The 12016-nt window shown below is 51.1% G+C and overlaps 4 protein-coding genes across 4 annotated transcripts; 3 read left to right on the top strand and 1 right to left on the bottom strand.

Annotated features, from left to right (window-relative positions):
• Window positions 1-1802: 1802 nt before the first annotated feature.
• J4E78_003345 (uncharacterized protein) lies at window positions 1803-2615 on the top strand (the record flags this gene model as incomplete). The annotated part of the gene is made up of 1 exon (XM_049363985.1): window positions 1803-2615. The coding sequence occupies one exon, from the start codon at window positions 1803-1805 to the stop codon at window positions 2613-2615; it is 813 nt and encodes a 270-aa protein (XP_049224650.1).
• Window positions 2616-3419: 804 nt separating this feature from the next.
• Window positions 3420-4754, top strand: J4E78_003346 (uncharacterized protein; the record flags this gene model as incomplete). The annotated part of the gene is made up of 1 exon (XM_049363986.1): window positions 3420-4754. One exon carries the CDS (start codon window positions 3420-3422, stop codon window positions 4752-4754), a length of 1335 nt encoding a protein of 444 aa, XP_049224651.1.
• A 759-nt stretch (window positions 4755-5513) lies between these two features.
• J4E78_003347 (uncharacterized protein) lies at window positions 5514-6473 on the bottom strand (the record flags this gene model as incomplete). The annotated part of the gene is made up of 3 exons (XM_049363987.1): window positions 5514-5619; window positions 5689-5770; window positions 5819-6473. The coding sequence occupies 3 exons, from the start codon at window positions 6471-6473 to the stop codon at window positions 5514-5516; spliced, it is 843 nt and encodes a 280-aa protein (XP_049224652.1).
• A 2073-nt stretch (window positions 6474-8546) lies between these two features.
• J4E78_003348 (uncharacterized protein) lies at window positions 8547-11379 on the top strand (the record flags this gene model as incomplete). Its single annotated transcript, XM_049363988.1, has 3 exons — window positions 8547-8714; window positions 8808-9500; window positions 11032-11379. 3 exons carry the CDS (start codon window positions 8547-8549, stop codon window positions 11377-11379), a joined length of 1209 nt encoding a protein of 402 aa, XP_049224653.1.
• Window positions 11380-12016: the final 637 nt, after the last annotated feature.

A 12016-nucleotide genomic window follows, 5' to 3' on the forward strand; every position in this document is an offset into this window, starting at 1 on the left:
AGAGCTACCGAGCACCTCCACAAAGACTCCAACAAAGCCGCACAACACGTCCAACAGCGTAGCATATGGATTTAAGAAGACCCCGGTAAAACCTCACATTGTTCGAGCTTTAGCAGAAGCAGAAGAGAGACGACAGCGGGAAAGGGAAATCGAGGAACACAACCGTAGGAAGAGGTTGGGACTCGCGCCATGGCAGAAATAGAAGGTACTCTGGTACTGTCAGGGTTTTGGGTTTTGACATGTTTTTTCAGCAGCTTCGTGAGTTGTTGCTATTTTGTTTGTTCAGATAGCGAAGGGGTGCTTTTTCTACTTTTCTTTTTTTCTGAGAGACCGTAGACTATACCTTGGATATTCTTGCGCAGGCTTGCGTATGATCAGCTTTATATATCATTCTATTCGAAACAATGACGCGTATGCTCATGGTTATTGAATGTGTCACGCAAACCTACCAGTATACATTAGATTGGCTACAGATGCTGCTTACTGCTCCTGATTGAGCTGAGGAGAGGTATGTGATGTTCGGAGTTCGATGGGACGGGACTCTAGACGTAAGGCCACTACTCCTCACCTTCCACATGCTTCTTCCACATGTGATTCACCATGTCTGATCAAATCGCAGTCATTGTTGACGCCTTTTGCTATATCTGTGGGAATATTACGCAAACAGCCCATGAGTCCTAATGAGTCAACGCTTTCGTAGTCACAAGCTTGGAGTCACTCAGGTCAATGCACCCACGGTAGCTTTTGAACTGTGACTGATGCTCGGACTCTACAGCATCAATGACAGGAATCATGAATAATACTGTCATCGAAGATGTGACTCTTCGCAGATATAAAAACCCCGCAGTGCCTACCTGGCTTTCCTTCACATACAAATACTCATACACCTTCGTATACGCACCTATCTTTACAAGATCTTCATAACATACCTCGTTACTTCTTTGATCGATCAGACGAGCTGTGTCAAACAGCCGCAATAAGTCGAACTTAGGACAGATTTTCTGCGTTCGTCTTCCGCGGCCTATAATGACGGATCCCACGAAGTCTAACGACGCCACGATACGAGTCAACGGTCGCCATCAGCCTGAGAAAACAGAGCCTGAGCAAACAAAGCCTTCGGCGCTCCCAGAGCAATTTCTGTGGGAGGAACAGAGAACTGAAACAGCTCCAGAGACGCATGAGGTGAGAGGTCGCGGCTGCAGACAAAGAAAAAAGCACGACTGACTGTTGAAATAGAAGCCGAAAATGTTCAGTGAGAACAAAAGAACGCAGACTTGGTCCCCTGATGGATCTCTTGGAGTCCCTCGATGGAAAGGTTCAGAGGAGAAACGCAAATAGGACGAGACTATCCAAAATACACCGGAGGTCTGCTTACTCGAGAAGTTTCTGAACGGTTGTCATTCATTGAATTGATTGGATCGGATGCAGTGAGCTTATTGAAGGCCATTTTGTACGTCTGAGAGTTTGGTGCAGCGTGGTGTCATGTGGTCAATGTGAACGTGTCGTTTGAACCAATAAACATGAACTACAATCAGGTGCATTGGAATGATGTCGAGCACATCACAGCATCAAAGTCTGCCAACTTCAATCCCGATACCGCCGACTGAGACAAACGCAAGACAAATGGATCACACACGGCACCATATAAAGCTGGCTGCACCCCTAAACCGTTTAAGTAATTCGGCACTCAAGCACTGCATCACTAAGTACAGCTGTCAAGACTGTTCAACACCCAGACCCGGAGCGTGGAGTCCAAAGTTAGCTATATCTATCTCTGGAACCGGTAATCGACCTCTATCAAGATGCATCTTCCAACAAACAAACTCCAGCTCCGCCCTAAACTTACCAACGTTCTTCAACACTCAAGCAAGACTTCCACTTCCAAGAACCCCGAGGCTCCAACTCCAACCAAGACAGATAGCGTTATTAACACCAAAGACAAGCGCAACATCAAGATCGGCATTGCTGCACTCCGTACTGTCAGCAAATGGACCGATAAAGCTGCACTGACGCTCGAGAAGCTCGAGGGCCAAGAGGCGTCGAAGCACTGTCAAGATCGCCAGGCGCGCTTGATGGCTCAAGATAACAGTAAATCATACGGAAAACATTCCCAAGATACCGGGGTATGGAGAGAGACTGTGGTATACCCGATACCTGCCCAGGCTGGGAGTTCTAGGGGGATCGAAGCACACGAACAGCCAAGAGTATACGGAGCAGCAGCACCCTCCAGTACGGGAGAAAGTCACATGACGGCCAGCACTGTGGAGGTACCGCTCGCCCAGACTCATCATGCGCATGTCTTGGCTTCCGTGGAGGAGTACTATGACGAAAGTAGTGATGAGGAAGACGAAGGCAACACCTCTAGGCAGATCGGTCTCAACAGCTCCACAGACGTTGACGCAGATGACATTATCGATGAGGAAGATACTTCCGATGATTCTAGCGATGATGAGAAGGAGGATGACAGCGACAACGACAAGGAAAGCGACGAAGACAGCGATGACGACTCGGATAGCGAGGCGCATGATAGCTCTGATGATGATGATGATGCTAAGGATTCGGACGAGGAGGAAATGGAGACAAAGCATCCGCCGATCGAGTATGCTAAGAAGTGAGGGGACGGAATGCTGGGGGTAGAGGCGGCTTAGATGTTTCGGATGTGAAGAGGACGCGCTATTGGACGATGCAGCCTTGAGGGCCATAAGGGACGGGATTTGACGTAGACTGAAGAATTGAGCGGGAAATGGCAGCAGTAGCTTGGACATACCTATACATAAAGTGTTAAAGCACGGCTGTACTTATTCTGTGGAAATCGAGACCTTCTAGTACTCCAGGCCTTCACCAACCTCTAGCACTGAAGTAGGAGAAGCCAAACGGAGGGGTATAGACTAGCTCAGATGTTTGAAATAGAGGCAAATGATAATGTTTGGCTATGCGGTCGAAATCTTCCGAAGGGCCGAAGTGAACTGCGCGTCAGGCAGCATCGGTTCGGCACATATGCCGTAAGGTTTACACAATGACGTACCTGTGTAACGGCAACAAAAAGCCATCGCGAAAACCTCCAAGCAGCTTTTGTTTGTGGAAAGTGTGCTCATCTCTTAGTATACCAACCAATAAGTATCAGCAAAGTGGCAGTAAAGCCGACCAGTACAGTAGCCCGATGACAGGAAGTGAGGGCAGGGCACCTGTAAGCTACCAACGGCACTTCGCAAACACCCCATAGCGCGTCACTCGTCCTCTCTCACCTCACTTGCACGCCTTGAACGAGTTTTACGTTTGTGTTTTCATCCCACGTGCGCTCTAGCCCGAAAGTCGTTGATCGGCTTTGCCCTGCATTGTTCGCTCAGTTCGGTCCCACCCACATCCTCCTAGCAACGCCCGCATCCTCGCAGTCAACATCACGACTGTCAATTGCGAAAATGTCAACACACTTTCGCCCGCGCGCGACTACGCCTGGCCCGCCGAGCCCTACACGTCCATCAACGGCGCGCTCCACAATTCGCGCTATCTCGCCGTCGCCGCCACCGAGTTTGGATGAGGCTTCGCGACAAGATTCTGCGACTACTGGATCACCGAATGTTGATCTTCAGAGTACATCAGAGAGTGCGAAAGTACGACCAAAGAGCGATGGCTATCCGCAAGCATACGTGCATGGTTCAGGTTATGAAGAGACGGACTTCGCCAACTACACCACAACACCAGGGAACGGTAACTTCGGAAGCTCTCCCGCAAACATCACTGCCAATGTCACCATCAAGAGAGGCGGCGGAATGATGACAAGGCGATCACCGGTAAAGCGCGGTTCCAGATCAACAAGTCCGAAGAAACGTCCGTACAGCACACCGACGGAGTTGTCTTCGCACCGCGAGTCGACATTGCGTGACCAAGACGACACGCCAGCCACCAACCCGCGAGATGCAGAAATCCAATCTGGTGACTACGTCGATAGCGACGCATACACCGACTGCCCAGACACACCCACCCCGATGACAAACTCCCAAAAGCGCTCCGCCTATCTCCCGCTCGGAACTCCGACGCCCTTCCCAAAGTCCACGCGTTCTCCCAGGCCCAAGTCCAAATCAAGTCTTCAACGTGCCACCCCTACTACTACGCCCACAGCACCGACGCCAAAGCTCGAATTCTTTGAGTCCTTCGACGAGCAACCATCCTACAGCTCTGGGCCCTTCAACACGGACCATCCCCAGATGTATGTTGGGCCAGAAGACAAGCTCATGGCGTTCTACACCCAGACTGAACGTCGGAAGATGCGCGAACGGGCGCTCGCAAGGGCTGTGCAACCGACAACGCCAGATCACCCAGCAAGAGATGTCTTGGTCATGCAGCAGCCACTGCGAGAGGACGACATTCGTGCGCGCATGCATCTCGCCCCTCCACAGCAGGCCATGGAATCACCGCCCCGGAAGCCTATGTCAGATGCGGCTGGCAACGTAGCGCGACACGTCTCGCCATCCGAGGGCTCATGTGTCTCCGGCGGAACGGTCACTAGCAAACGCTCTGTCTTTAGCACGCCTGGCAGAGACGAGCTCGAAAGGAAGAAGGCGATTGTGGAGACTGACGATGGACCGTTCGCCAAAGCAGTGAGCATGGCAGATCTGAATGAGAGACGCAGGGTAGTCAGTGAGGAGGGAGCACAAGGTGTACGAAGGAGCGAGGATTTGGAAGCAGAGAGCATGCAGAAGAAAAAGAAGGAGGGTAGGACTTGTGGTATGGGTATCGGGTGCAATGTCATGTAGAGATTGTCAAAAAGCTCGGAGATGTTTGTTTAGATTTTGCATCGATGCGATGGAGGAAGGTTCTGAACCGTAATATGAACGACAGCAATGAGTAATGATGAGGCTACTAGTTTGATGCTTAGCATAATATTGTAAAGTAACAATGAAACTGAAACTTCTCTGACGCGTGTGACAGAAGTATATCGCGAACAGACAGTGAATGCGACCACTAGCGAGCGCAACCGCAATACACTTTTGTTTGCCTCTTCGACGTCCAACTCTTCACTCGTACAACCCACTTTGAAGATCGCGACACATTAGCAGTAAAATACCACGCAATGGATGCCGCGCTCGATCGAGTACCAGCGCCGTACATGCTCGACAACCTGACCGCCGACGCGCAGCGAATATCAGCGAGCCTGCCACCGGACGGCTGGGATTCAAGCTCCGCCCTCGTTGGCCTAAAGCGTGACGTCAGTGGGGTATCGGTCATGGTGAGTAGCACAAGCCCTAGACGGGTAACTTTGTCTGTATCAGCTGCTAACCAAAGGCTCCGTGAAGCCGTCAATAGCTGCGCCGGGCGATACCAACGATGCGGGACATGCGCGCGGTGGTCTCTTCGCATGGCTCCGGCGATTGATCCGCACCGCTTGTCGTCGCTTCCGTAAACGCCACAAGAATGCGAAAGGCTCCTAGCGAAAGGGCCGGTGGATGTTGAACACTCCTAGCGATCAAAGAATAAGACATTGGTATGTGTAGAATGCGTTTCCGAAAGTCGAGCTAATAGCGCTTCTTAAATGAAGAATCGGCTGCGATGTCGAGTGCCTGTAGGATATCGGTACCGAAGACGACAGTCATGTATGCGGGGAAGATGACCCAGAGACCACTGCGGAGAAAGTTAGCTTTTCTGTCCCTTGTAGTACGAGGTGCAAACAGATGCAGGATATCAGCTTACTTCATGACAAGGTAGAAGACCAAAAGCGTTGCCCAGTCGTTATGGCGAACGTTTGCGAAGCCAGAGAAATACTCATTAAAGTCTACCATCGTTAGCTTGTGTATTGCCCGTGTGTCGCATGTGAACGTACAGTAGAGTACTGTCTTGCTGACTGTCATGACTGCTGCAGCAAACCCGATGATGAGCGCGCGGTTGCCAGTCTTGCCGCGTACCTTCCTGCCGCCAGAGAGGAACTTGCCCACGCCCTCGCTGAGCTGCAGGCCAGTACCTCCAGATGTAGGGACACTGTGGTTGTATATGATCATAGAGTAGAGGCCGTATAGCACAAGCTCCACAGCGTTCAGCATGGCTTGCGCGCCGCCAAACCCATCATGGTTTTCCCATCCGGGCCATCCGTATACATGATCGATCGAAGCGTAAATCTCATACGGCTTCCAGATGGGCCACTGAAGCGCGCCACCAGCCATGGTATGTGGGCGCAGAAGAACATATAGCGTGTCCCATAGTACAAGCGGGATCGAGATGGCAAGCCAAACTATCGTAAGATTGGATGCCGTGTGGCACCACGTCGGCTCATCGATTTCGGATGGAGAGGGAGGGCTGATTTCGGCTTTGGCATTGGATATTGCGCGTCTCGCAAGCGACTTTGGTGGCGGTGAGGTGTTGAGGTCTGGGGAGGTCGGCGCTGGGGACGCGGTCGATGTTCGTGATCTTGGCGTCTTCTTGACGGGTGATGGCTCCGTGGCGGGGAAGTCGCCTTGCGGATGCGAGCGCGTAGACACCATGACGATGAGAAGAGATCAAGACCGCGTGAGGAATCTGGGGTTCAGCAGCAACTGCGAGAGGCGCAACGGAAGGGAGAATGTAACGTGTCGCAATGATGCAAAGGATACTAGGGAACTAGTGGAGAACGGGTCCTGCTTTAGCCGGGCGGGGCTGTACCTGAGACGGAAGGAGCCTTCGCCCTTGATCCAATGATGCACCAAACTTCAACCTCGATTTTCTCATTGGCGGCACATCATTGTATCTCCTCACTTTTACCACGCGCTCTCATTTCCTTACTGCTCACCTGCATGAGGGGCTGCAGAACACGGCATTGAACCCACTCCGAGAAAGTGCATGGCACGCCACACCCGCTGACGCTGCGACCGTTTGAATGTGCACATGGAACAGTCACGAAGAAGTTTGTCGTGACCAGAATCTGGATTGTGGGATATAAAAACAAGGATGAGTTAAAGAACAAACCCAGGGGTTGCGCTCAGCTCATGCAGCAAACAAAAAGAAGCGATTGGTTTCCAGTGGAGATGCGCTGTTGCGGCACGGACAGCCGCGGCGAGTACACCCGCCGTGATGTTGGCCGCTGGCCAACTGCCTTCACTGCAGCAGGATCATCCCAGCCTCCAGTGCATCTTTTGGAGTACAAGCCTTATCGCCAGCCAGTCTTCCATTGTACTCTGGCCCCTTGACGTTCATGTCGTTTCTCCTCCGCGCGGGGGAGGTTCTCAAGGGCCGCGTAGGCCGCTACACGATCACCAAGCAAGTCTCACCGACACTTTGGTTTGCGAAGTGAGGCCCGGATATCGCCTTCTATGCCTTGGCCACTGACAACTATGCAAGGGACCAAGGACAAACAAAAGTGGTGATCAAAGGCGGACCTCCAACGGTGGGAGTAGAACGTGATGCGCTCAAAATGTTCCAGCATTGCCCTCATATCAGACCACTGGTCGACGAGATGGATGGGCCACCTGCGATGCCTCCGCTTATTGCCTTGCGGTATCTCGAGAGTGATGTCCTGGCTGCATCGATCGAAAGGAAGTTAAGCCGAGAGGAGCTGAAGTATGTTACTCGGAGGCTGCTGCTAGCTCTGAATACTCTGCACGAGAAAGGCTATGTGCACTCGGGTACGTATGCGCAATCCATTCGTTGAAGTAAGTGGACCGGCCTGACAGGACGACAAGACGTCAAAACCAACAACATCTTCTTCAATTCTCAGGAGGGACCCAATCGCTTCGCTGATGTTCAGCTCGGTGATCTGGGCGACTGTTGTACGGTGGACTCAGAGCGGGCTCGATCTGGAAAGCTTGTAGGTGCGCCTGTGTGGTCTAGTCCAGAGGTTATCCTAGAGATGCCTTGGAACACCGCAACAGATATATGGTCGTTTGGTACCGTGGTATGTGTTGAGATTCGGCTGGAAGTTGTCATAAAGCATAAGCTGACTGTCCGCTCATCAGGTCATCAGTCTAATCTACGGTGGAGATAGGAATTTGTTCCAGCCGCAAGATGTAAAGCGCGGTGAACAAGGGTACCTATTAGGTGTCCTCGAGCGACAGTTCCGCTATTTTGGACCCTTTCTTCCACCGTTTATAGAAATGGGTGACGGAGGGATCGCCCAAGTCATACAGTATTTGATGGAAACGATCCCGTATGACGAACTAACACCGTTCGCGTCTGTCACGGAAGGACAAGTGGCGAAGAAGGACAGGGATTTCATCTCGAAGATCATGCAGCTTGATTGGAGAGATCGACCTACGGCCAAAGAACTTTTGGAGGATGAGTGGTGGCAAGATGACTGAGATAGCTTTGTTTTGTAAGGCGTACTGGCATCGTCACCTGTACGATGTGGATTATGTGTTGTATTATACACTGTACTGATGGTAGAAATACAGGATAGTTCCACTCGGCGATTACGACCCCACCCGGGTTTCACCCTCAAGGCTCCGATTCCGTGAAAGAGGGCTACAGAAAAGCACCACCTCGCTTGCTAGCGTTCTGTTTAGCTCCATCGATACATCAAGGCCATTGCATCGGTACAGCCAAAGTTGGCGTTCCATTCACGTCTCTACCTATCGCCATCAACCATGGACATCACTGGGCTCGATCGCGCTACCGGTAGACTGGTCATCCAGATCAGACTAGACGAAATTACAGAAGCGCTCGAAGGCGTTCAACTCGACGACAATGGTACTGCAAGCTATCGCGCTATTCGTCACACGCTTCAAGATCAACTATCGATCATCTATGGGCAGGTATGCTGTTAGCCTACAATTAGCCGGACACTCCGCGAATCTGCGATAATATTCCACGACGCTGAATGCATTAAGATACTAACACATCAGCAGGATACTGATGACGAAAGCGACAACGGCGGTGGAGCAAGACGTACGCCATCGAAATCAAGCAGCGACACCTCCGCGAACAACTCCGATGACGAAGGCGTCGTAGCAGAGGAAGCAAGTCCCACACCAGAGCTCATTGAGGTGCCGGAGTCAGAACCCGAGCTGGAACCAGAGGCTACTGCCGATTGTGGTGCTTGTGGTGATACAAAGCCCGAGAAGGACACCATCAAGCTTGAATGCTCACATGTTTACTGTAAGGACTGCATCGTAGACTTGTTTCACTTCGCTATCCACAAAGATACCTCACTGTTCCCGCCTCGATGCTGCAAAGCCACGATCCCACTCAACACGAGCGAAAACGGAATAAAGGGCTGCAATGTCCTATTGCCTAAAGAGCTCTTGACCGAGGTCAATGAGAAGGAGGCGGAGCAGGAGAAGGCTCAAGAAACTGCATGTTCTGGTGCAGATTGCGATCACGTTATTGCGAAAGGAAACATCAGTGGTGGCGTTGCGACATGCGAGTTTTGCGATACCAAGACGTGTACGGTATGCAAGAACGAAGCGCATGAAGGATTGTGTGCCGAGGATGATGATACCAAGATATTGATGGCTACAGCTGGAAAGGTCATGTGGCAACAGTGCACCAAGTGCAAGAATCTGGTCGAGCTAGACACCGGTTGTTTCCATATCATGCAAGTGCAGCGCGCGAAATACTCACAGTTTAACTTGCTAACTTATCTAGTTGTCGCTGCAGCCATCAGTTCTGCTACATGTGCGGCGCCACATGGAAGACATGCATGTGTCCGCAGTTCGACGAGGGTCATCTTCTGAGGCCGACTCCTACCGATGCTCTAGACATGGCACCGACCGTCTGCCAACACGTGTGGAAACAACATGAAGGTACCGCGTGTGCGCGATGTGAACGTACCGATCTCTTGTCCGTCATGCAATGCACTCGCTGCCTCCTCGAGCAGTGTAGTCGTTGCGTGAACAACAGATAACAGTCTCGATCTCATTTCAAAAGGAAGGAAACTGTTCTTACAGCGGACGGAGAGTTAATATAATTAGAGAGATCTTAGTTCATTCCTGGCTCGATAGCACGGTGGAAAGCAAGGGCTTCAGGCTGATCAGTCCATACATGACGGTCTGCGTCATTGATGCTAAATGCCTGGGTCATTTTCTATTCCCCAACCCTCTTCACCGAGATCAAAAACTTAGAATACGCGAGTAAATATATACACGAACGATCTAATGTTCCTGCAAGTCACCCAAATTGTCGTTAGTGCCTTGGCGATCGACATGACCGCGGAAGTCCAAGGACTGCGCCGCATAAATCTTGTGTGCCATGTCTTCTTCATCCGCAAACATACCACCCAAAATGAGACGATAAAGCTGTACGTATATACAGACTAGTACCGCTAACCAAGGGTTTTCGTGTCAAATACACCATGTCGTCTCTTTTCCGGGTCGGCCAAGTTCTCAAGGGTAGCATCGGGACGTATACGATCACTCAAGAGCTCAAAGAAGCTGTCTGGCTCGCTAAGTCTGTGTTATGGTGACAATAGAAACATATAAACCTCTAACGACCGCCAGAAACCAAGCGCAAAAGCTGTCGGTGATCAAGGCTCAGCAGGGTCACCATGGGGTTACGAACGAGCGAGACGTTCTCAAGAAATTTCAACATCGCAGCCCCTACATTAGACCAATGATCGATGAGATCCAGGGCCCAGATCTCCCCGTCACAATCGCTTTGGAGTATCTTGACACCACCATTTCGGAGGCGTCCGCAGGGAAGGCCTTGAATCGAAAAGAATTGAAGCACGTTTCGCGCAGCGTCCTGGAGGCACTAAAAAGCCTTCATAACGACGGCTATGTACATGCGGGTATTCATTGTCTGCCGCTGGTAGCAAAACATTCGAGCTAATTATACTCGAAGATCTCAAACCGGATAACGTCTACGTCAACATGCAGGAAGGCGACAATCGATTTAGCGAGGTCAAACTTGGCGACATGGGGAATTGCTCTCATGTCACCAGTGCAGGTCCTAGTTCTGGGACTCCGTGTGGCGCACCAACATGGGTAAGCCCTGAAATCATTCTGCAACTACCGTGGAATACAGCTACAGATATCTGGGCGTTTGGACTACTGGTAAGACCCTCCACATGATAAGTTTCGGTCTCATCTGGAATAAATCCGACGTTGCTGGGCTGACGACGACCATGTGTAGTTCGTGCACATGCACTACGGCTCCCACTTCAACCTATGCGTCCCCCAGGGCAAAAAAGCGGAGGAGGACAGGGAAAATCTCCCCTTGCATGTTCTTCTGCGCCAGTTATACTGGTTCGGGCCGTTTCCAGACAAGACCGTCGAGATAGCTGATGAAGAGATTACTAAGACTCTAGCGTCTCTGAAGAGAAACAATCTACCAGCGCAGCAGGGAATGTTCAAGGTCATCTCAGAGTTGGAGCTGTCAAGGAAGGATAACGAGTTTGTACGTAGGATAATGAAGATGGACTGGAGGGATAGACCGAGTGCGAGAGACTTGTTGGAAGATGAATGGTGGGAAAACGAATGAGGCTGGGCTGATGACATACCGTGAATAGCAGTGACATTCAGCCTTTGTGAATGATACTGCGATGGGGTCATGAGGATTGTATAACACTTTACTGTACCATAGCTTACTTCACTCACCACAAAGCGCCCTCCGGGCTTGCTCTCCTCCTCCACACAATCACAATTGTCTTCACCAGGCAATCAACAACGTCATAAATACCTCCCTTCCTAAGTTCTTGTCTTCGCTTATCATAACGAAACCAGCCAGCTTCTTCAACCGCTACAAGCACTTCGAGAATTAACAACGCCATGTCTTACCCACCAAATAGCCCCGAGGTCGTTCGTCGCCACCCCCAACATGGCATCAGAACTGCGGGTGAGATCGGCGCCGTATCACCTCACTCACGCTCATCTTCTCCGAAGGACGTTCGTACGATCATCTGCGCGGAGAAGGACTGCAACAACAAGCTCGATGTCGTACCACATGGACACCATGCTGGGCTTGTCGGTAAGGACAGTGCGATATATATCAAGGCTAGGTGCAAGGAGTGTGAGCCGCCAGTAACTGTAGCGAGCTGGTGGGAAGGATATGAAAAGAGCGAGGAAGGCAGTGATAATTGGAACGAGGAACTAGGTGATTGGGCCGATGAGATCTGAGA

This window comes from Alternaria triticimaculans, assembly GCF_023758025.1.
Source record: "Alternaria triticimaculans strain BMP 0046 chromosome Unknown scaffold_3, whole genome shotgun sequence".
Lineage (NCBI taxonomy): Eukaryota > Fungi > Ascomycota > Dothideomycetes > Pleosporales > Pleosporaceae > Alternaria > Alternaria triticimaculans.